The following is a 21813-nucleotide window of genomic DNA, read 5'->3' on the forward strand; positions in this document are numbered from 1 at the left end:
CATAGCGAATAAGAATTTCACCCCAAAGGGGATGACAAAGTAAAACAGGGAGTTGGGTTTATGTGGGAGCTCTATCAGATTATAGACCGATTCAGGCCATATTTGGCAGGAATGTTAAAAGTCATAGGAGAAATTGTTGTGCAGCAAAATCAGACAAGAACTGCGCTCAGGGCTCAAGAATTGCAATCGGGAGATCGATTTATATGTGAGCTGAATCAGGGGGGCCCTGCAGATGGCATACGATTTGGCTAAACCTAGGGGTCTCTATGATAAACCAGAAAACACCGAAATCTGCCTGTTCACGAGAAAGACAAAGGTGAGCCAATTTAACGCACCACGTTTCCTCAATAGACCGATTGTGGTATCTGACAAGGTCACATACATAGGTGACGTGGATCGTGGACATGAAACTGAGAAACGTATCGAGAAGGCTCACAGATATTTGGCACTATGTAGATGGGCCGCAGGCTCAAAATGGGGCCAGAATCCGAGGATAGTTAACTGGCTCTACAGGAGTATGATAAGACCAATACTTACGCCTCAGTAGTTAGGTGAAGTGCCATTTAGAAATGAGAAAATTTTGTCTTGGTATAGGCGGAGCGATGAGGACCACTTGATATTAGACCCAAAGACATACAGATTAAGTGTGAGGAAGCCATTGCGGGAACGAGACATAGATTATATCATCGCAGTATAATCAAAAATAGGAAACCTGAAGGAATGGAAGAGGTTTCCGATAGGATACCTGAGACGCCACTTGAGGTCGAGTGCGAGGCAATGCTACCAACGGCAGAGTCTTGGATGGACGGAACCCTACTATTGCCAACCGGAAGATCATGCTACGCGGATGGATCAAAGCTAGAGAACAGAGTGGTTACATTGAAAACCCAGCGAATGAGATCTGTTTTAGACTGCCTGACCGTAATATGGTCCTGCAGGAGGAGATCCGCTCCACAACGGATTGCGTGAGGAGGACGTCCAGTGTGAACATCTTTACATACAGTAGACTGGCCATCAGGGCAATAACAACCAGGACGGTTAAGTCACGAACAGTCTTGGAGTGTAAGAAGGAAATTAATACCTTCTCGGAGAATGGCAAAATCCGCATCGTTTGGGTGCGGGCCATAGCGGAGTAAGGGGAAATGAAAGGGCAGACGATTTGGAGGTGAAGGCCAGACGCGACTGCCGTCAATAAACTTGGTTAACCCGAAACTTTTCTGGTCGACGCAATCCATAGTTAAAGGAGTGGGCGACAAATGCGCATGCAACATTGGCGAACAGCGAAACGGTCGGTAGGACGATTTGGCAGCGAAGGGCACAGGACTGCCGTCAACCAACTTGGTTAACCCGAAGCCTTTTGGGGTCGACGGAATCCGAGTTAACAGCGTGGTGGACGAACGCGTATGTGGAACAGCAAAACGGTTAGTGGGACAGTAAAAATCCTATGGGTAGATCCGGATCGTGAAAATACGAGGCTATAACTGAAAGAAAGCAGAAGGTCTATAAAGCTTTCGGTATCATAACAGGACACATAGGACGAGCTCACTTATGCAAAATCAGTGAGGCAACTGATAACATGTGTAGGGAAGATGATGAGACGTTGGAGCATTTCCTATGTCATTTCGCGGCTAACAGACACCTCCACTTAGTTGGGGACACAATACGTGGCACAAACCAACTAAGGGGCGTGGTATGGAAATTAATAAGGGATTTAGTAGGGATTAGGGATTCCTGATTTAAAATTTTCTTTTTCGTTGTTAGGTTAGGTTGGATGACACCAGACATTTCACTTATGGAAAAAAGTTTGCTGGAAATAGCAAATACTGTCTGTAGTTCTGCTATTACAGCAGTAGTTTTGCAATCTCAGAGCAGCAGGCTGACGGCTGAAAAGTCTGTTGTTTGCTGAAAATTTTTAGAATTTCTAAAAAAATGCATAAAGTAATCAAAACTAGTTACATGGGAACATAAAAAAACATAAACATTTGTTTTCAGCAGATTTTGGTGACCTAAATGTTTGCTAATGCAGCAGCCCTATGTTTGCTGAAACAGCAGTAGACAAAAACTGCTGTTTAGCAAACATTTTTGCTGTTTTGAATAAGAAATTTGGTCCGCATACTAATACTAAGACACCTACACTCAGGTGTCTTAGTATTAGTATGCGGTCCATTTTGATTCCTCAATACTGGTATAGCTCCCATATAAACCGATCTCCCGATTTGACTTCTTGAGCCACAATTTTTGCCCGCATTGGCTGAAATTTTGCAAGCGGTGTTCTGTTTTAACTTTTAACAACTGTGCTTGGTACGGTCCAAAATCGGTCTATAACCTGATGTAGCTTCCATATAAAGCAGTCTCTCGATTATCCCTGTTCGGTTCCTTAAAGCTTTAATTTTGTTGGTTTAACAGAAGTTTGGTATGTAGAATATAATAATGCCCTTAAACTAAATTTTAGTTTGTATAAATTTTTAGCAGAATCCATGGTGGTGCGTTCCCAAGACTCGGCTCGGCCGAACTTGGCACGCTTTAACTTGTTTTGGATTACCACCATGGCGTTGGGCGACGCTTCAAAGAATCATTATCATGCGATATATATACAAACATTTTGTTCACCTTCAGGTGTTAGAGTTCGCCAGCAATGCTCAGTAGTGATTTTCTAACCAGATATAGTGCAATCACACGGATGAACTCCATCATGAATAACTTTCAAATGAACTCCAAAGTGCACTGAAAAAAAGTTGTCCCAAAATTTAAGATTTTGCCTTATTCCTATGATTTTAGCCAATGAGCCAAAATCAAAGATACTACTTCCAAAATTGAATTTCTTATTTTCTAACGGACATGACCAACCGTTTCAAAATTTGATTTAGCTGGTTGCAAAATTGCAAATTTTGCCGATGAACATTTCACCAAGGAACAGGGGCAAACTTCTCACATATCAATGAGTGCAGTGCAATTTAAGTTTAAGCTCAATGATAAGGGGCCTCCTTTTTGTAGCCGAGTCCGAACGGCGTGCCGCAGTGCGACAACTCTTTGGGGAGAAGTTTTACATGACATAGTACCTCAAAAATGTTGCAAGCATTAGGAGGGGAATGCTGAGGGTCTCGCCAGGATTCCAACACAGGCGTTCAGGGTCCTAGGCGGACATGCTAAGTTCGGCCGGGCCGAATCTTATACACCCTCCACCATGGATCGCATTTGTAGGGTTCTTTTCCCGGCATTTCTTCTTAGGCAAAACAGGATATAAGAAAAGATTTGCTCCGGTATTAGAGCGATATCAAGATATGGTCCGGTTCGGACCACAATTAAATTATATGTTGGAGACCTGAGTAAAATGTCAGCCAATTCGAATAAGAATTGCGCCCTTTGGGGGTTCAAGAAGTAAAATAGAGAGATCGATTTATATGGGAGCTGTATCGGGCTATAGATCGATCCACCACCGTTCAGCGTCAGGTCATGAGAGGATCTGTCATACAAAATTTCAGGCAAATCGGATAATAATTGCGACCACTAGAGACTCTAGAAGTCAAGATCCCAGATCGGTTTATATGGCATCTATATCAGGTTATGAACCGATTTGAACCTTATTTTACACAGTTGTCGAAAGTAGGAATAAAATACATCATGCAAAATTTCAGCCAAATCGGATAGGAATTACGCCCTCTAGAAGCTCAAGAAGTCAAGTCCCCAGATATGTTTCCATGACAGCTATATCATGTTATGAACCGATTTGAACCATACTTGCCACAGTTGTTGGATATCATAACAAAATGCTTCGGTTAAGACTTGCGCCCTCTAGAGGCTCAAGAAGTCAAGACCCAAGATCGGTTTATATGACAGCTATATCGAAACATGGACTGATTTAAACCATACTTAGCGCAGTTGTTGGAAGTGATACCAAAATACCACGTGCGAAATTTCAGTCCAATCGGACCAGAATTGCGCCACCTAGAGGCTCAAGATGTCAAGACCCAAGATCGGTTTATATGACACCTATACCAGATTATGAACAGATTTGAATCATTCTCAGCACAGTCATTGGAAGTGACACCGAAACACTACGCGCAAAATTTCAGTCAAAGCGGATGGGAATCGGGCTCTCTAGAGGCTTAACAAGTCAAGATCCTAGATCGGTTTATATGGCAGCTATATCAGGTTATGAACCGATTTGCGCCGTACTTAGCGCAGTAGTTGGAAGTGATAGCAAAACACCACGTGCCAAATTTCAGTCAAATCGGATAAGAATTGCGCCCTCTAGAGGCTGAAGAAGTCAAGACCCAAGATCGGTTTATATGACAGCTATATTAGGTTATGGACCGATTGGAGCCATACTTGGCACAATTGTTGAATATCATAACAAAACACGTCGCGCAAAATTTCATTCAAATCGGATAAAAATTGCGCCCTCTAGAGGCTCAAGAAGTCAAGACCCAAGATCGGTTTATATGGCAGCTATATCAAAACATGGACCGATATGACCCATTTACAATCCCAACCGACCTGCGCTAATAATAAGTATTTGTGCAAAATTTCAAGCAGCTAGCTTTGCTCCTTCAAAAGTTAGCGTGCTTTCGACAGACAGACAGGAAGGGCGGCCGGACGGACAGACAGAAGGACGGACGGACAGACGGGACAGGCGGACGGACAGACGGACGGACATGGCTAGATCGACATAAAATGTCACAACGATCAAGAATATATATACTTTATGGGGTCTCAGACGAATATTTCGAGTAGTTACAAACAGAATGACTAAATTATTATATCCCCGTCCTGCGGTGGAGGGTATAAAAATTAAATATTTGAAGACGCTACCATTTGTAAGTGTTTGCTGTTGCCTTTCCCCAAGGTTAATTTCCCAACTTTCACAGCTATTTTTACTTTGGATATACCAGCCTACCATTTAAATGGTAAAAAATTAACATGGAGAAAATATTGTTCAGCAAAGGAAGTGTTTCCTTAAAAAGTTGGATAGCAGTGTAAACCTGACGGCACTTTCTGTCAGCTACCCTGTACTAAAATATTTTATAATTGGAAACAGAGTCAATAGCAAACTTTGAACTTGATCTACAAGCATAGATATTTCAAGTGTTTTTTTTTAAGTTTAATTCTGTCTAATTAGTCATCTCAAAAACCTCAAAGCCACATTGGCCCTTATAATTATACCATTCCGATTCTTTGTTTACTTCTATAAAACTCAGATAACTGCTTAGGTTTTCAACTAAAATCGTTGTGCCATTTCACAACGCAGCACATCTGCTATAGGAAACGTATCAGGCAGATATCTGCACTAAAAATGTCACCAATAATGAGAAATTTCTTAGTTTTGGCGATATGTGCCAATCTTGGCACTATGATAGCTGCCGCAGATGTGGTATTGGGTACTATCGATCCCGAAGACATGGTTGTCTATAGTCAGAACATAACCATGCGGAAAATTCCTGGCAGGGTGCAAGAGGCGCTAGTCAACTACAATGTAAGTAAATCTAGCAATTTAGACACATTCCTCTATTTCTCGTCCTTTTTAAGCCTTGGTTTGCTAAGCCTGTCATCTCTGGTGTTGTGGCCGAAAACAGACGCAAAGATAAAACCCTTAATGAGGAGCCCACTCTCGAAATCGTCAAGGGTGGCATTGGCGAGAAATCCATTAAGCTGAAGGTCAAGTCCCAAGAAGGTAAAGGCATGCGTGTTTTGGTTAAAGTCTTTGGCAAATACTCTGAGGGAACCACCAAAAATATCAAAACCCTACAAAAGAAACTGGAGAACTCCAAAGTCCTGGATAAGATTAAAAAATATTAGAAATAAATAAAAATAAAAGCAAATGTTTTTTATAGTCATAAAATAAATTGAAATGAATTGCCCAAAAAGTAATTGCGGATTTTTCATATAGTCGGCGTTGACAAATTTTTTCACAGCTTGTGACTCTGTATTTGCATTCTTTCTTCTCTCAGTTATCAGCTGTTACTTTTAGCTTGCTTTAGAAAAAGGTGTAAAAAAGAATATTTGATTAAAGTTCATTCTAAGTTTTATTAAAAATGCATTTTCTTTCTTTTAAAAAATCCGCAGTTACTTTTTGGGCAACCTAATAATTTTTTAATCTGTTGAGTATGGTAGTATATAGGGTCCCAAAAAGGCAAATATGAAGACTATCCGTCAGTGAGAGATTCAGCTGAGGCATTGTTGGTTATAATATTATGAGACTTCTGGGTCTAGCCCAGAGGTCTCAATGTTAACCCAGAGAAGACTGAAATATGCCTTACGCACCACGTTGCCTCAATAAGACGATTTCGATATCTGACAAGGTCAAATACTGGACATGAAACTGAATTGGAAGTGTCCCATTCAGGAGCGTACTGAGAAGGCTCACAGATGTTGGGCACTATGTAGACGGGCCGTAGGCTCGAAATGGGGCCTGAATCCGAGGATAGTCCACTGACTCTAAAGGAGCGTGATTAGACCAATACTTACTTACGCCTCAGTAGTTTGGTGGACTGCTTGGGAGAAAAAGTGCATCATAAGGACCATACAACAGGTTCAGAGAATATGTTGTCTTGGCATAGGCGGAGCGACACACCCACAAGGGCACTGGAGACTATTCTAGATATCCGACCCATTGACATACAGATTAAGTGTGGGGCAGCCACTGCGGCTATGAGACTTAATGCGATGGGAGCATCTCACACCATCGCGGTATAATCGAGGCGACGATATAAAACCTGGAAGGAAGCGAAGAGGTTTCCGATCGGTTACCTGAGATGAACCTTGACGTCGAGCGCGAGACACTGCTGCCATCGGCACAGTCTTGGTTTGACGGAATCCTAGTATTGCCATCTGGAAGATCATGTTACACAGATGGATCAAAGCTAGAGGACAGAGTGGTTCTGGGGGTTTACATTGAGAACCCTGGGACTGAGATCTGTTTTAGACTGCCTAACCATAATACGATCCTGCAGGCGGAGATCCGGGCGATCATGGAATGCATGAAGTGGTGTGGTGCCAACGCGAGGATGTCGAGTGTGAACATCTTTTCCGACAGTAAAATTGTCATAAGGGCAATAACAACCAGGACGGTAAGGTCAAGAACAGGAGATTAACGCCTTCTCCGAGAATGGGAAAATCCGCATCGTTTGGATGACGGGCCATACCGGAGTAAGGGGAAATGAAAGGGCAGACGATTTGGCGGTGAAGGCCAGAGGACTGCCGACAATAAACTTGGTTAACCCGAAGCCTTTCGGGTCGAAGCAGTCCGATTTAAGGAAGTGGGCGACATATGCGCATGCAACATTGTGGAACAGCGAAACTGTTGGTAAGACGGCGAAAATCCTATGGGGGGATCCAGATCGTGAGAAGACTAGACGAGAAGACTAGACTAGGAAGCAAGAAGGAGGTCAGTATAGCTATTGGTATCATAACGGGACACATAGGACAAGCTCACTTATGTAAAATCGGTGCGGCAATTGATAGCATGTGTAGGGCATGCGGGGAAGATGATGAGACGTTGGAGCATTTCCTATGTCATTGCCCGGCTTTCGCGTCTAACAGATACCCGGAACCTAAGTGGAGACACAATACCAGACATGAACCAACTTAGGGGAGTGGTATTGAAAACAATTAAGGAATTTGTAAGTAGCACGAAAAATGGAGGCTACCATAGCGCAGAGGTTAGTATGTCCGCCTATGACGCTGAACGCCTGGGTTCGAATCCTGGCGAGAACATCAGAAAAAAATTTTCAACGGTGCTTTTCCCCTCCTAATGCTGGCAACATTTGTGAGCTACTATGCCATGTAAAACTTCTCTCCAAAGAGGTGTCGCACTGTGGCACTACATTCGGACTCGGCTATAAAAAGGAGGTCACTTATCATTGAGCTTAAACTTGAATCGGACTGCACTCATTGATATGTGAGAAGTTGGCCCTTGTTCCTTAGTGGAATGTTCATGGTCAAAATTTGCAAAAATTTGCAAGTAGCACGGAATTCCTAACTTAAAATTTTCTTTTTAGAGTTTACTCTATAGTTTTTGGAGCGCACAACAAGCCGATTACTGGCTTAGGTGTATGTCCATAGTGGCATGGGGCGGATTAATATCTGCACCCCCTTTTCAATCGAACCCAAGCCTTCGACAATTCACTTCGACATCCTGTCAACCACTCCATATATTTTTCGTTAAGAATTCGGACAGACTTTGGATCCGAATTCGGAAAGATTTCAGATTTTCGTAAAAACTTCTGATGGAATTCTGAACGATTGGTTCACTGGTAAGTGATACCCATACTCACTCGGAGTGTGAGTGACTACCATTCTTTCTCATAGCTTAGCACTTAGCTCAGTGAAACAGACCCTTACATCTTTAACATTGCGATGAGGAACATTCTGTTCATTTTTATCGGTTTTATTGTTTAACATTATCTAACAGAATGTTGATTGTTTTATGCAAACACATCAGCTATGTAACGGCAATGTTCAGCCTAAATGTATGCAACAATTTTTTATGATGGTAGGTTTATGCTTAGTATACAAAAAATATGGTGAAAATTTAATATTTACAACCATTATTATACGACCCTCCCCCATAGGATGGGGGTTTTCTAATTTCGTCATTCTCTTTGTAACACCTCGATATATGCGTCTAAGACCCCATAAAGTATATATATTCTTGCTCGTATGTCATTTTAAGTCGATCTAGCCATGTCCGTCCGTTCGTCTTTCTGTCGAAAGCACGCTAACTTTCGAAGCAGTAAAGCTAGCCGCTTGAAATTTTGTACAAATATTTTTTATTAGTGTAGGTCGGTTGGTATTGTAAATGGGGCATATCGGTCCATGTCTTGATATAGATGCCATATAAACCGATGTTGGGTCCTGACTTCTTGAGCCTCTAGAGGGCGCAATTCTTATCCGATTGGAATGCAATTTTGCACGACATGTTTTGCTATAATTTCCAACAACTGTTTTAAATATGGTTCAAATAGGTCAATAACCTGATATAGCTGCCTAATAAACCGATCATGGGTCTTGACTTCTTGAGCCACTAGAGGGCGCAATTCTTATCCGATTTGGCTGAAATTTTGCACGTAGTGTGTTGGTAGCACTTCCAACAACTGCGCCAAGTATGGTTTAAATAGGTCTATAACCTGATATAGCAGCCATATAAACCGATCTTGGGTCTTGACTTCTTGAGCCTCTAGAGGGCGCAATTCTTATCCGATTGCAATAAAATTTTACACGACATGATTTGCTATAACTTCCAACAACTGTGTTAAATTTGGTTCAAATAGGTCAATAACCTGATATAGCTGCCAAATAAACCGATCTTGGGTCTTGACTTCTTGAGCTTCTAGAGGGCGCAATTCTTATCCGATTGGAATGAAATTTTACACGACATGTTTTGCTATAACTTCCACCAGCTGTGTTAAATTAGGTTCAAATAGGTCAATAACCTGATATAGCTGCCAAATAAACCGATCTTGGGTCCTGACTTTGTGAGGCTCTAGAGGGCGCAATTCTTATCCAATTTTATTGAAATTTTGCACGTATGGTTTTGGTAGCACTTCCAAAAACTACGCCAAGTATGGTTTAAATCGGTCTATAACCTGATATAACTGCCATATAAACCGATCTTGGGTCTTGACTTCTTGAGCCTCTAGAGGGCGCAATTCGTATCCGATTGGAATGAAATTTTACACGACATGGTTTGCTATAACTTCCAACAACTGTGTTAAATTAGGTTCCAATAGGTCAATAACCTGATATAGCTGCCATATAAACCGATCTTGGGTCTTGACTTCTTGAGCCCCTAGAGGGCGCAATTCTAATCCGATTGGAATGAAATTTTAGACGACATGTTTTGCTATAACTTCCAGCAACTGTGGTTACTATGATTCAAATCGGTTTATAATCTGTTATAGCTGCCATATAAACCGTTCTTGGGTCTTGACTTCTTAAGCCCCTAGAGGGCGCAATTCTTAACCAATTGGAATGAAATTTTACACGACATGTTTTGCTATAACTTCCAACAACTGTGTTAAATTAGGTTCGAATAGGTCAATAACCTGATATAGCTGCCATATAAACCGATCTTGGGTCTTGACTTCTTGAACCTCTAGGGGGCGCAATTCTCATCCGATTTGGCAGAAATTTTGTACAACGGCTTTTCTCATGACCCATAACATACGTGTCTAATATGGTCTGAATCGATCAATAGCTTGATACAGCTGCCATATAAACCTATCTCCTGATTTTGCTACTTGAGCCCCTACGAATGAACTGAAATATTACACAATGACTTCTACAATGTTCAGCATTCATTTATGGTCCGAATCGGACCATAACCTAGGAATGGGGGGTGGGGAGCTTACTTACTTCCTCATTCCATTCCATGTGTCTCAAAATTTCGGTATATATGTATATTGTTCATTTCCAAGAGTGTACTAGACCGACATTTCCAATGAAAATCTAATTTCGCAGAATTTTTTTAAATGAAATTCAAACTTGCAATCAACTATCTGTAACAGTTTTAATGAAAGTTACATTTCAATAGCAAATTATCTCTTGTGAAGATACTCATTCATTTCAAAGTAAAAAGTAAATAAAGATATCTACAATTATGTAAATATTTGATGCTACATTTGTTGGCAGTTTGTATTCAAGAAGCTAATTGTCGTCATAACAATTTGTAGAAAATATAAATAATAATAGGTGATTTCGCTCATAGATGATACGTAACTTTGCAACCATCACTAGGGTGGTAGTGAATATTTGTTCATCAGTTTTTACAGCTAAATCAGGTTATAAACCAATTTGAACCATACTTAGCACAGTTGTTGAAAGTCATAGAGAAACACGTCGTGCAAAATTTTCGGGCAAATCGGATAGGATCGGTTTATATGACAGCTATATACGGTTATAAAGAGATTTTATCCCTAATTGGCAAAGTTGTTAGAAATCATAACAAAAAAAAAAACAGGTCATGCGAAATTTCAGCCAAATCGCATAAGAATTGCGCACTCTATTGGCTCAAGATGTCAAGATCCAAGATCGGTTTTTCATGGCAGCTATATTAAGACATTAATCAATATGGCCCATTTAAAATCCAAAACCGACCTACACTAATAAGAAGTACTTGTGCAAAATTTCAAGCGGCTAGCTTTACTCCTTCGAAAGTTAGAGTGCTTTCAACAGACGTACGGAAGGACGAACGGACATGTCTAGATCGACTTAAAATATCATGACGATCAAGAATATATACACTTTATGGGCTCTTAGACGTATATTCCGAGGAGTTACAAACAGAATGATAAAATTAGTATACCCCACCCCTGTTTGTATACCCTGATCTATAACCTGATATAGCTCCCATATAAACCGATCTCCCGATATGACTTCTTGAGCCACTGGAAGCCACAATTTTCGTCCGATTTGGCTGAAATTTTGCATACGTTATTCTTATAACTTTCAACAACTCTGTTAAGTACGGTCGAAATCGGTCAGTAACCTGATATAAAGGGTGATTTTTTTGAGGTTAGGATTTTCATGCATTAGTATTTGACAGATCATGTGGGATTTCAGACATGGTGTCAAAGAGAAAGATGCTCAGTATGCTTTGACATTTCATCATGAATAGACTTACTAACGAGCAACGCTTGCAAATCATTGAATTTTATTACCAAAATCAGTGTTCGGTTCGAAATGTGTTCATTCACCGTTCAGCGATGAGGCTCATTTCTGGTTGAATGGCTACGTAAATAATCAAAATTGCCGCATTTGGAGTGAAGAGCAACCAGAAGCCGTTCAAGAACTGCCCATGCATCCCGAAAAATGCACTGTTTGGTGTGGTTTGTACGCTGGTGGAATCATTGGACCGTATTTTTTCAAAGATGCCGTTGGACGCAACGTTACGGTGAATGAACACATTTCGAACCGAACACTGATTTTGGTAATAAAATTCAATGATTTGCAAGCGTTGCTCGTTAGTAAGTCTATTCATGATGAATTGTCAAAGCATACTGAGCATCTTTCTCTTTGACACCATGTCTGAAATTCCACGTGATCTGTCAAATACTAATGCATGAAAATCCTAACCTCAAAAAAATCACCCTTTAGCTCCCATATGAACCGGTCTCTCGATTTCCCTGGTTCGGCTCCTAGAAGCTTTAATTTTGCTGGTTTGACCGAAGTTTTGTATGTTGAATAAAATTATGCCCTACAACTAAATCTTCATATCTTCAAACCATCACTTTGTCTTGATAAAATATGCAGTAGATTGCGAGATACGCCTTTAGAATCTCTATCTAATCGTGTGTGTGTCATAGAGAAGAATAAATTTTGTAAATTTTTAAACATTTTTTCTATAACATTGTTCATCGTGAACCTACCCATTCACAATGTCGGTCCATGGCTGAGAAAAAAATCCAAAAAAAAAAAAAATGTAATTCAATAGATAATAACACAATTTAATTAAGATTGTATACAAGATACCAATTGGCTTACCTAGACATATTCATATGACTACATACCTAGCTACACATATATTACGTTAAATGTATCCACAGACCATTTCTCTTTCATATTTAATCATGTAAAACTTTCCTCCTACGCAACAGTTTCTCGCAAAGTTTTGCCAATATATGGGCAACAAGCGTGCTGGGCGCATACCACACAAATAAGGTTCATTGGGAAGTAAAAGGAAACCCAAAGAAGAGGAAGAACGAGAATAAGGAAAAGGAAATCATGAAATTTCTTACAAGTTTTTGTTTAATTGTCTCATTGGCTACATTGGGTTGGGCGGCCAGTGCATCCTGGGGACGCAGAAATTCCTCCGACTATTTGATGCTGCGTGAAAATGTTGTACGCACACCAATTAGGAATCGCAATTGGAGTGTAAATGTGGATTTTCCGAAACCGGTAAGTTGAACAAAGTTAGGAGTGGGTGAAAAGTTGATTTTCGTTAAAGTGACAGCAAAAACTTGTATCAAATTAATTAGTGCCAAATTCTAAGAAATTGTGAAGACCGATATAAATGAAGTTGGCAAATGATGTCATAAATCCAATAACAATTTATCGATATCCTCATTCAATGAGAATGGAATTTGAAGGGAAAACAAATCTTGGAATTTTTGTTCTAACAGAAACTGGAAAAGAATGATGATGACAATAGCAAGGAAAACACAACAAATGTGCGAAAATTTTCCTTTGTTTCTCAGCATTAACTTATGTATAAAAATCAATGTGTTTGTTTGTGTGTGTGTGTGTTCCTTATAGACTCAGAAAGGGCTGCAACGATTTTCTTGAAATTTTCACTGATGGTGCATAATGATGAAAATAGTGCACTACCTTTTTCTGAAGGGGGAGCGGACCCTCCCCTTTATCCTAATTTTCAGAAACGACAGTTCTCGGAGATGGGTAGTGTGATTTAAGCGAAATTTTATGTGCTCTCTTATAGTAACCTAAAAACAAAAATTTCGTATTCAAATTCCAGATGGGGTACCTAGGGGGAAGGCCCCACCCCAAAACCTACAAAATATGTATATATAGACCAATCACAACAATATGGGACTCAAATGAAAGGTATTTACGATTAGAAAACGTATCTGATATCCAATTGTCGGACAAGTAATTGGGGGACCACCCCAACCTCAAAACATCCACCCCAACCTCAAAACATCGGACATATTGGATTGCCCAAAAAGTAATTGCGGATTTTTTAAAAAAAAGTAAATGCATTTTTAATAAAACTTAGAATGAACTTTAATCAAATATACTTTTTTACTCTTTTTTTCTAAAGCAAGCTAAAAGTAACAGCTGATAACTGACAGAAGAAAGAATGCAATTACAGAGTCACAAGCTGTAAAAAAATTGTCAACGTCGACTATATGAAAAATCCGCAATTACTTTTTGGGCAATCCAATATTTAGCGACCATGGCAATATGGGACTCAAATGAAAGGCATTTGCGAGTACAATACGAATTTGACATCCAAATGTGGGGCCAAGTTTCTGGGGTCCAACCCTTCCGCAAAACACCCCCCAAACAGGATTTATGTGTATAATTCGAATGCGATATCCAAATGTGGGACCAAGTGTTACGGGGGGCCGCCCGTCTCCAAAAATACCCCCCAAAGAGGACAAATTTACGACCATAGCAATAGGGGATCAAATGAAAGGTCTTTGGCAGTTAAGCACGAGTCTGATATCAATATTCGGGAAAAGTGTCTATGGCTCCACCCCACCGCCATAACACCACACAAAAATGGCGTATTTGCTGACCATTCCAATATGGGACTCTAAGAAGAGGTATTTTAGAGTAGAACACGAATCTGATATACATTTTCAGGGCCAGTTCACTGAACGACCTGCCGATCCCCCAAAACAAATGGCATCTACCATAGCGCAATGGCATCTCACCAATAAACAGCGGAATTAATAACGGATACACCTGGGTGCTAGTTGCCCAAAAGGTAATTGCGGATTTTTTTAAAGAAAGTAAATGCATTTTTAATAAAACTTAGAATGAACTTTAATCAAATATACTCTTTTTACACTTTTTTTCTAAAGCAAGTTAAAAATAACAGCTGATAACAAACAGAAGAAAGAATGCAATTACAGAGTCACAAACTGTGAAAAAATTTGTCAACGCCGACTATATGAAAAATCCGCAATTACTTTTTGGGCAACCCAATAGATCACTTCACGCTGTTCAGCTGCTTGTCCCACCGCTGGTGACAGCATCGACGCCTTCGAGGCAAAACTCGATGTGATCGAAGACACAATGGGAAGATTAAACGGGCATCACATAGTAGCTGGCGATTTCAAATCTCGAGCGGTAGAATGGGGCACACCAACGACCAACTCGGTGCCGAGGTAGATAAAGTTACTGACTATCTCAGAGTTGTGGTTCCCAATTTTCTCCATATTCTTTATCTGCTCGGTTGTACAAGGCTTTTTGGGAGTGGAAACCATCCATTTCGATCCATATAAACCGAACTAGTGATGGAAAAACTCGGCACACGGAGCCCAACAGCTCTGATGGACGGAAGAACAATGGGAAAATATAGTCCACGCACCCTTTCCCCGTCAAGATCGTAGGAAATGATGTTTATGAGGAGCCCACTGACAACATAAAAACACGTTTACGATAGAGGAGCTAAGGAATGCAGCCCGCAGCCTGGTGCTGACGAAATACCGGCCGAGGTCATAAGGCTGAAAACAGACCGGAATTTCTTCCGAAAATGTTTAACCGGTGTCTATTGGAATGTGTTTTCCCGGAGATATGGAAGAGACCAAAGCTGCCGCTCATAAGCAAGGGCAAAAGCGATCCAACATCCTCATCCTCAGACAGACCACTATGTATGCTGGATTTGGCCGGCAAGCTATAGGAGCGACTTGTAAAGCCACGGCTCCAGGACGCCATTATTGAGGGAGATGGACTCTTAATGAGACAACACGGCTTCCGGGCGGGAATGTCCCGGATCGGAGCTCTCAGGACGTGCTGGTAACAGTAGAGGCGACTAGACAAATGAACCACTACTCCAGGCCGATTATAATTTTGGCCACACAGTATGTGAAGAACACATTCAACAGCCTCAAATGCTCTGCAGTCCTCCAAGCGCTCAGAGAGGAGTTTAATATCCCGACGTATCTGATGAGAATAATCGGTATAATCGAGGCGACAATAGGAAACCTGGAAGGAATGGAAGAGGTTTCCGATCGGATATCTGAGACGACACTTGAGGTCGAGTGCGATTGATGAAACCCTAGTATTGCCATCTGGACCAGACATGATTTTGTAAGTAGCACGTACGGCGTGCCGCAGTGCTACACCTCTTTGGAGAGAAGTTTTCATATGAAAACTTTTCTTGATGGTCTCACCAGGATTCGAACCCTGGCGTTCAGCGTCAAAGGCGAAGGTGCTAACCTCTGCGCTTTGTTGGCTGGGTACTTATCTATACCTCTCAGGATGGAACGAGGAGCGGCGCAAGGATCCATACTTGGACCCGATCTTTAGAATGCCAGTTATGATGGAATGCTTCGAACAGAAATGCCAGACGAAACCTTTCGAGTAAGATATGCTGACGACATCGTTGCACTCATCATGGCAAGAGACATAGAAGGTGCAAAGCGCAAACTACGACTGGAGATGCTAAGGGCAAAAGACTGGCTGGACTCCCACGACTTGCAACTTACCATGCAGAAGACAGAGTTGCTACTCCTAACGAGAAAAAATATCCCAGTGGAAGTGGATATGCGCATAGACGACATACTGGTGAAGACCAAGAGATCGGTAAAATATCTAGGGATACGACTAGATACAAATCTGATCTATGCGGAGCAAATCCTGCATGCGATAACTAAGGCCTCGAGTATATCGGCGCAACTCAGCCGATTGTCTCTTCCGAGCAGGCGCAGACTCTCAATGGAGACATGCAATAGCATCCTCCTCTATGGGAATGAAATATGGGACCATACACTGCAGACAACATGCCGAGCGAAATCCCTGCTCTCGCCACTAAGGACGGCGGATCTAAGGGTCATATCATCCTACCAGACAGTGGCGGAGGCCGCAGCCCTTGTTATAGCCGGTCAGCCGCACCAGATAACTCGTAACCCAGTTTTTTAGGCCTGGCTGGATGGACGTATTGGCGATGTTCTCAAATAGTTTGGCATGACTGACCGTGTCGAATGCCTTCGAAAGGTCTAGTGCCTCGAGGCCCGTTTGGTTTGCCGGGGAAGGTCAATTTCATCAGGTGCAATAGGAGGCGGTCAATTTGTTCAGGTGCAATGGAAGGCGGCGGCCCAGATAACTCGCAAACCAGCGTTTTAGGCCTGGCTAAATGGGCGTATTGGCAATGTCCTCAAAAAGTTTGGCATGACTGCGTTTTAGGCCTGGCTGGATGGACGTATTGGTGATGTTCTCAAATAGTTTGGCATGATTGACCCTGTCGAATGCCTTCGATGGGTCTAGTGCCACGAGGACCGTCCAATCACATGATCTGCGCTGATTAAAGCTACGGAAAAAGTGTGCGTCGAAGACATGCAACGCATTTGTTGTCCTATGCAGTCTTCGAATTTCATGCTAATGCTTGGCGAATGGAAATTTTCCAACGAGCTTGAAACTTGAATAGAGCTGCCACCACAGTTTTCTACAGACACTAATTGTTCGCCATATTTCGTATTTTGCTAATTTGGATCATTAGGAAAATTTGAACGATATGCGTTTCCCTATTTCCAAAAAAACAAAAAATCTGCTTAACACCAAGCATGTTTTTGCTGTTTCGAAATTAATTTTCTAATTCTTTTCTTTATATAATCCAAAGATTTGTTTTTTTTTTAATACATTTACAGGGCCAAATTAACCGAAGGACTATAACAGCCATTTTTGTTTATGATCGCTTCACCAACACATCCGGAGCCATGCCATCTCTTTGGTCTGGTGGACCTAACTTGACTTTTGCCAACGTCAATTTGAGGAGTCAAACTTCTCGAGGCATCAATTCAACTGTGGAAATTTATGTAAAATAAAAATAAGAGACCAATATACAAAATATTGAAAAAAAAAAGAAAGTAAAATAAAAAGCGGCAATGTAATCTGGCCCTATGTTGGGAGGCGTAAAACTACTCACAGTCTCAAATGTCAGCGAAATCGTAATCATACAGACCGATCTCCCTTTATCGGGAGATCGGTCTGTATGACTGCTATATCTATATATAGTCCGATTTGAATCGTATTTACGTCAGATATCGGGAGGCTTAAAATAACCAACTGTTTTAAATTTCAGCGAAATCGGGTAATAAATAAAGCTTTTATGGCCTTCAGACCCTTTATCTGGAGATCGGTATATATGACAGCTAAATCTAAATATAGTCCGATCTGAATTATATTTAGGTCGAATGTTGAGAGGACCAAAACTACTCACTGTTTCACATGTCAGCAAATTCGGATAAAAAATAAAGCTTTTATTTTTTTCAGACCCCTTATCGGGAGATCGGTCTATATCGCAGCAATATCCAAATATAGTCCCATCTAAACTATGTTTAGGTAAGATATCGAGAGGCTTAAAATAACTCGCTGTTTCAAATTCATATATACATATACATGGGAGCTATGTCTAAATCTGAATCGATTTTGATAAAATTTTGCAGATATGTTAAGACCAGCAACAAAACAATCCGTGTCAAATTTTGTGCAGATCGGTTGAAATTTGTAACTGCTATGGCCATTTAAGTGCAAATCGGCCGATATATATACATGGGAGCTATATCTAAATCTAAACCGATTTTGATAAAATTTTGCAGATATGTTATGATCCGCAACAAAACAATCCGTGCCAAATTTTGTGCAGATCGATTGAAAATTGCAGCTGCTATGGCCATTTAAGTGCAAATCGGGCGATACATATATATGGGAGCTATATTTAAATCTGAACCGATTTTGATAAAATTTTGCAGATATTTTAAGATCAGTAACAAAACAATCTGTGGCAAATTTTGTGCAGATCGGTTGAAAATTGTAGCTGCTATGGCCATTTAAGTGCAAATCGGGCGATACATATATATGGGAGCTATATCCAAATCTGAACCGATTTTGATGAAAACTTGCAGATATGTTAAGATCAGTAACAAAACAATCCGTGCCATCTTTTGTGCAGATCGGTTGAAAATTGTAGTTACTACGGCCATTTAAGAGCAAATCGGGCGATACATATATATGGGAGCTATATCTATATCTAAACCGATTTTGATAAAATTTTGCAGATATGTTAAGATCAGTAACAAAACAATCCGTGCCATCTTTTGTGCAGATCGATTGAAAATTGCAGCTGCTATGGCCATTTAAGTGCAAATCGGGCGATACATATATATGGGAGCTATATCAAAATCTGAACCGATTTATATGAAAACTTGCAAATATGCTAAGACCAGCAACAAAACAATCCGTGCCATCTTTTGTGCAGATCGGTTGAAAATTGCAGCTGCTATGGGCATTTAAGTGCAAATCGGCAAATATATAAACATGGGAGCTATATCTAAATCTGAACCGATTTTTACCAAACTCAATAGCGTTCATCCTTGGGCCAAAAAAGAGATATGAGCAAAATTTCGTAATGATTGAACGACAAATACGACCTGCACTTTGATTACAAGAATACATGGACTCACAGACGGACGGCCGGACAAACGGACATGGCTAAATCGAATCAGAAAGTGATTCTGTGTCGATCGGTATACTTATCAATGGCTCTAGCTCTTCTCCTTCTTAGCGTTGCAAACAAATGCACAAATTTATAATACCCTGACCACAGTGGTGGTGTAGGGTATAAAAAGTTCGGCCGGGACGAATCTTGGGATCCCACCACCATGGGCGCTGCTAAGAATTTATACAAAATAAATTTAGTTGAAAAGCATAAATTTATTCTACATAACCAACCTTCTACCAGATCATCAAAAATTAAAGCTTCTACGAACCGAACAGGGATAATCGAGAGACCGGTTTATATGGCAGCTATATTACGCTATAGACTAATTTAGACCGTACTTGGCACAGATGTTGGAAGTCATAACAGAACATGACCACATGCGAGATTTCAGCTAAATGCGACAACAATTGCGGCTGGCAAGGGCTCAAGAAGTGAAATTGGGAGATCAGTTTATATGGGAGTTACATGACCAATTTCAGCCAAATTGGATGAAAATTTAAGCTTCCAGGGGCTCAAGAAGTCAAATCGGGAGATCGGTTTACATGGGAGCTATACCAGGTTAAATACCGATTTGCACCCTACAGAGCACAGTTGTTGGAAGTCACAACAGAAGACAGCATACAAAATTTCAGCCAAATCGGACAAAAATTGCGTCTTGTTGAGGATCAAGAAGTTACTTCCGATGATCGTTTTATATGGGAGCTATATCAGGTTAAATACCGACTTGGACCGTACTAAGCACAGCTGTTGGAAGTCGTAACAAACCACCGCATACAAAATTCTGACAAATCGGACCACAATTGCGGCTTCCAGGGGCTCAGAAGTCAAATCGGGAGATTGGTTTATATGGGAGCTATATCAGGTTATAGACCGATTTTAACCCTACTCAGCACAGTTGTTGGAAGTCGTAACAGAATACCGCATACAAAATTTCTGCCAAATCGGACAAAAATTGGGCTTGTAAAGGCTCAAGAAGTTAAATAGGGAGAAGTTAAATGGGAGCTATATCAGGTTAAACACCAATTTTAACCCTACTTAGCACAGTTTTTAGAAGTCGTAACAGAACACCGCATACAAAATTTCTGCCAAATTGGACAAAAATAACGGATTCCAGGAGCTCCAGTAGTCTAATCGGGAGATCGGTTTATATGGGAGCTATATCAGATTATAGACCGATTTGGACCGTACTTGACAGAATTGATATAAGTCTTAACGAAACACCGCATGCAAAATTTCAGCCAAATCGGATAAAAATTGCGGCTTCTAGGGACTCACGAAGTCAAATCGGGAGATCGGTATATATGGGAGCTATATCTTAATCTGAACCGATATGGCCTTTTTGATATCCCCAATCAATGACCTACATCTATAGTTAGTATCTGTGTAAAATTTCAAGCGGCTAGCTTTACGCGTTCGACCGCTATCGTGATTTCAACAGACGGACGGACGGACGGACATGGCTAGTTCGACTCAGAATTTTCGAATTACTTTTTGGGTTCCTAGATCATTATTTCGAGGTGGGTGTTACAAACGAAATGACTAGATTAGTATACCCTCATCCCATGGTAGTTGGTATAATAATTTTATGTAATGGGTTGCCCAAAAAGTAATTGTGGATTTTTTAAAAGAAAGTAAATGCATTTTTAATAAAACTTAGAATGAACTTTAAGCAAATATACTTTTTTTACACTTTTTTTCTAAAGCAAGCTAAAAGTAACAGCTGATAACTGACAGAAGAAAGAATGCAATTACAGAGTCACAAGCGGTGAAAAAATTTGTCAACGCCGACTATATGAAAAATCCGCAATTACTTTTTGGGCAACCCAATATATAATGTGATTGGAAATCATCAGAGATCAGCATAGATACTTTATATTGATATAGGTCTTTGGGGATTGCAAATGGGTCATATCGGGTCAGACTTCGATATAGCTCCCATATGAACCGATCTCCCGGTTTGACTTCTTGAGCCCATGAAAGCCACAATGTTTGTCCGATTTGTCCGAAAGTTTGCACATAGTGTTCTGTTATGATTTCCAACAACTGCGCCAAACAAGGTCTAAATCGGTCAAGAACCTGATATAGCTGCCATATGGACCGATATCCTGATATGACAAGCATGACCGGCGACAATAGTAATAGTTCGAAAAACAACACTTACAACATGGTATCTATGACCATGAAATGAAAAATAAATCCGGTCTCAAAATCGTTCACTTCAATGCTCAAAGTTTGACCTACAAAATGGACGAATGTAGAAATATATTTATATCTTCTGGCATTGACATAATCTGCATCTCTGAAAACTGGTTTCACCCAAGTGTCTTCGATTCAATATACCAGCTTGATGGATATAATCTCAAACATAGCAAATGGTCTAAAATTCTAAACTATGTGTTGTTCCAATGCGGACAGCGAAATTTAATAGTTATTCATTGAAATTAACAATAATATCCTCGTTGGTTGCGTCTACAAACCGAGTGGAACAATCAAGTGTTCAAACTTTTGCAAACAAGTGGAAAAAATTGAAAATTAATCGACTAAATACAAAGATGTAATAATTCCTGGAGATTTTAATAATGATCTATTGACCGATAAGAGGAATGATTTGAAGGAATCAATGCAAGAAA

General features: G+C 40.5%; 3 protein-coding genes across 3 annotated transcripts in view; 2 read left to right on the forward strand and 1 right to left on the reverse strand.

Moving 5' to 3' along the window:
- The window catches only part of LOC106091921 (protein Wnt-5), a 515558-nt gene that overhangs the window by 355676 nt on the left and 138069 nt on the right, over positions 1 to 21813 (reverse strand). The gene's annotated exons all lie outside the window — the stretch shown is intronic.
- Positions 5200 to 5868, forward strand: LOC106089090 (uncharacterized). The gene is made up of 2 exons (XM_013254854.2): positions 5200 to 5473; positions 5527 to 5868. Exons 1-2 carry the CDS (start codon positions 5294 to 5296, stop codon positions 5794 to 5796), a joined length of 450 nt encoding a protein of 149 aa, XP_013110308.2. The 5' UTR covers positions 5200 to 5293; the 3' UTR covers positions 5797 to 5868.
- Positions 12590 to 17573, forward strand: LOC106089098 (uncharacterized). The gene is made up of 2 exons (XM_013254863.2): positions 12590 to 12894; positions 17331 to 17573. Exons 1-2 carry the CDS (start codon positions 12721 to 12723, stop codon positions 17505 to 17507), a joined length of 351 nt encoding a protein of 116 aa, XP_013110317.1. The 5' UTR covers positions 12590 to 12720; the 3' UTR covers positions 17508 to 17573.

The sequence above is a fragment of the Stomoxys calcitrans genome, chromosome 5, assembly GCF_963082655.1.
Source record: "Stomoxys calcitrans chromosome 5, idStoCalc2.1, whole genome shotgun sequence".
Lineage (NCBI taxonomy): Eukaryota > Metazoa > Arthropoda > Insecta > Diptera > Muscidae > Stomoxys > Stomoxys calcitrans.

Excerpts from the sequence above, each read along its gene's own strand:
- LOC106089090 (XM_013254854.2), top strand. The coding sequence starts at position 5,294 with ATGTCACCAATAATGAGAAATTTCTTAGTTTTGGCGATATGTGCCAAT. Across the intron at positions 5,474-5,526 it reads AGGCGCTAGTCAACTACAAT|CCTTGGTTTGCTAAGCCTGT; the intron begins GTAAGTAAATCT and ends GTCCTTTTTAAG.
- LOC106089098 (XM_013254863.2), top strand. The coding sequence starts at position 12,721 with ATGAAATTTCTTACAAGTTTTTGTTTAATTGTCTCATTGGCTACATTG. Across the intron at positions 12,895-17,330 it reads ATGTGGATTTTCCGAAACCG|GGCCAAATTAACCGAAGGAC; the intron begins GTAAGTTGAACA and ends ATACATTTACAG.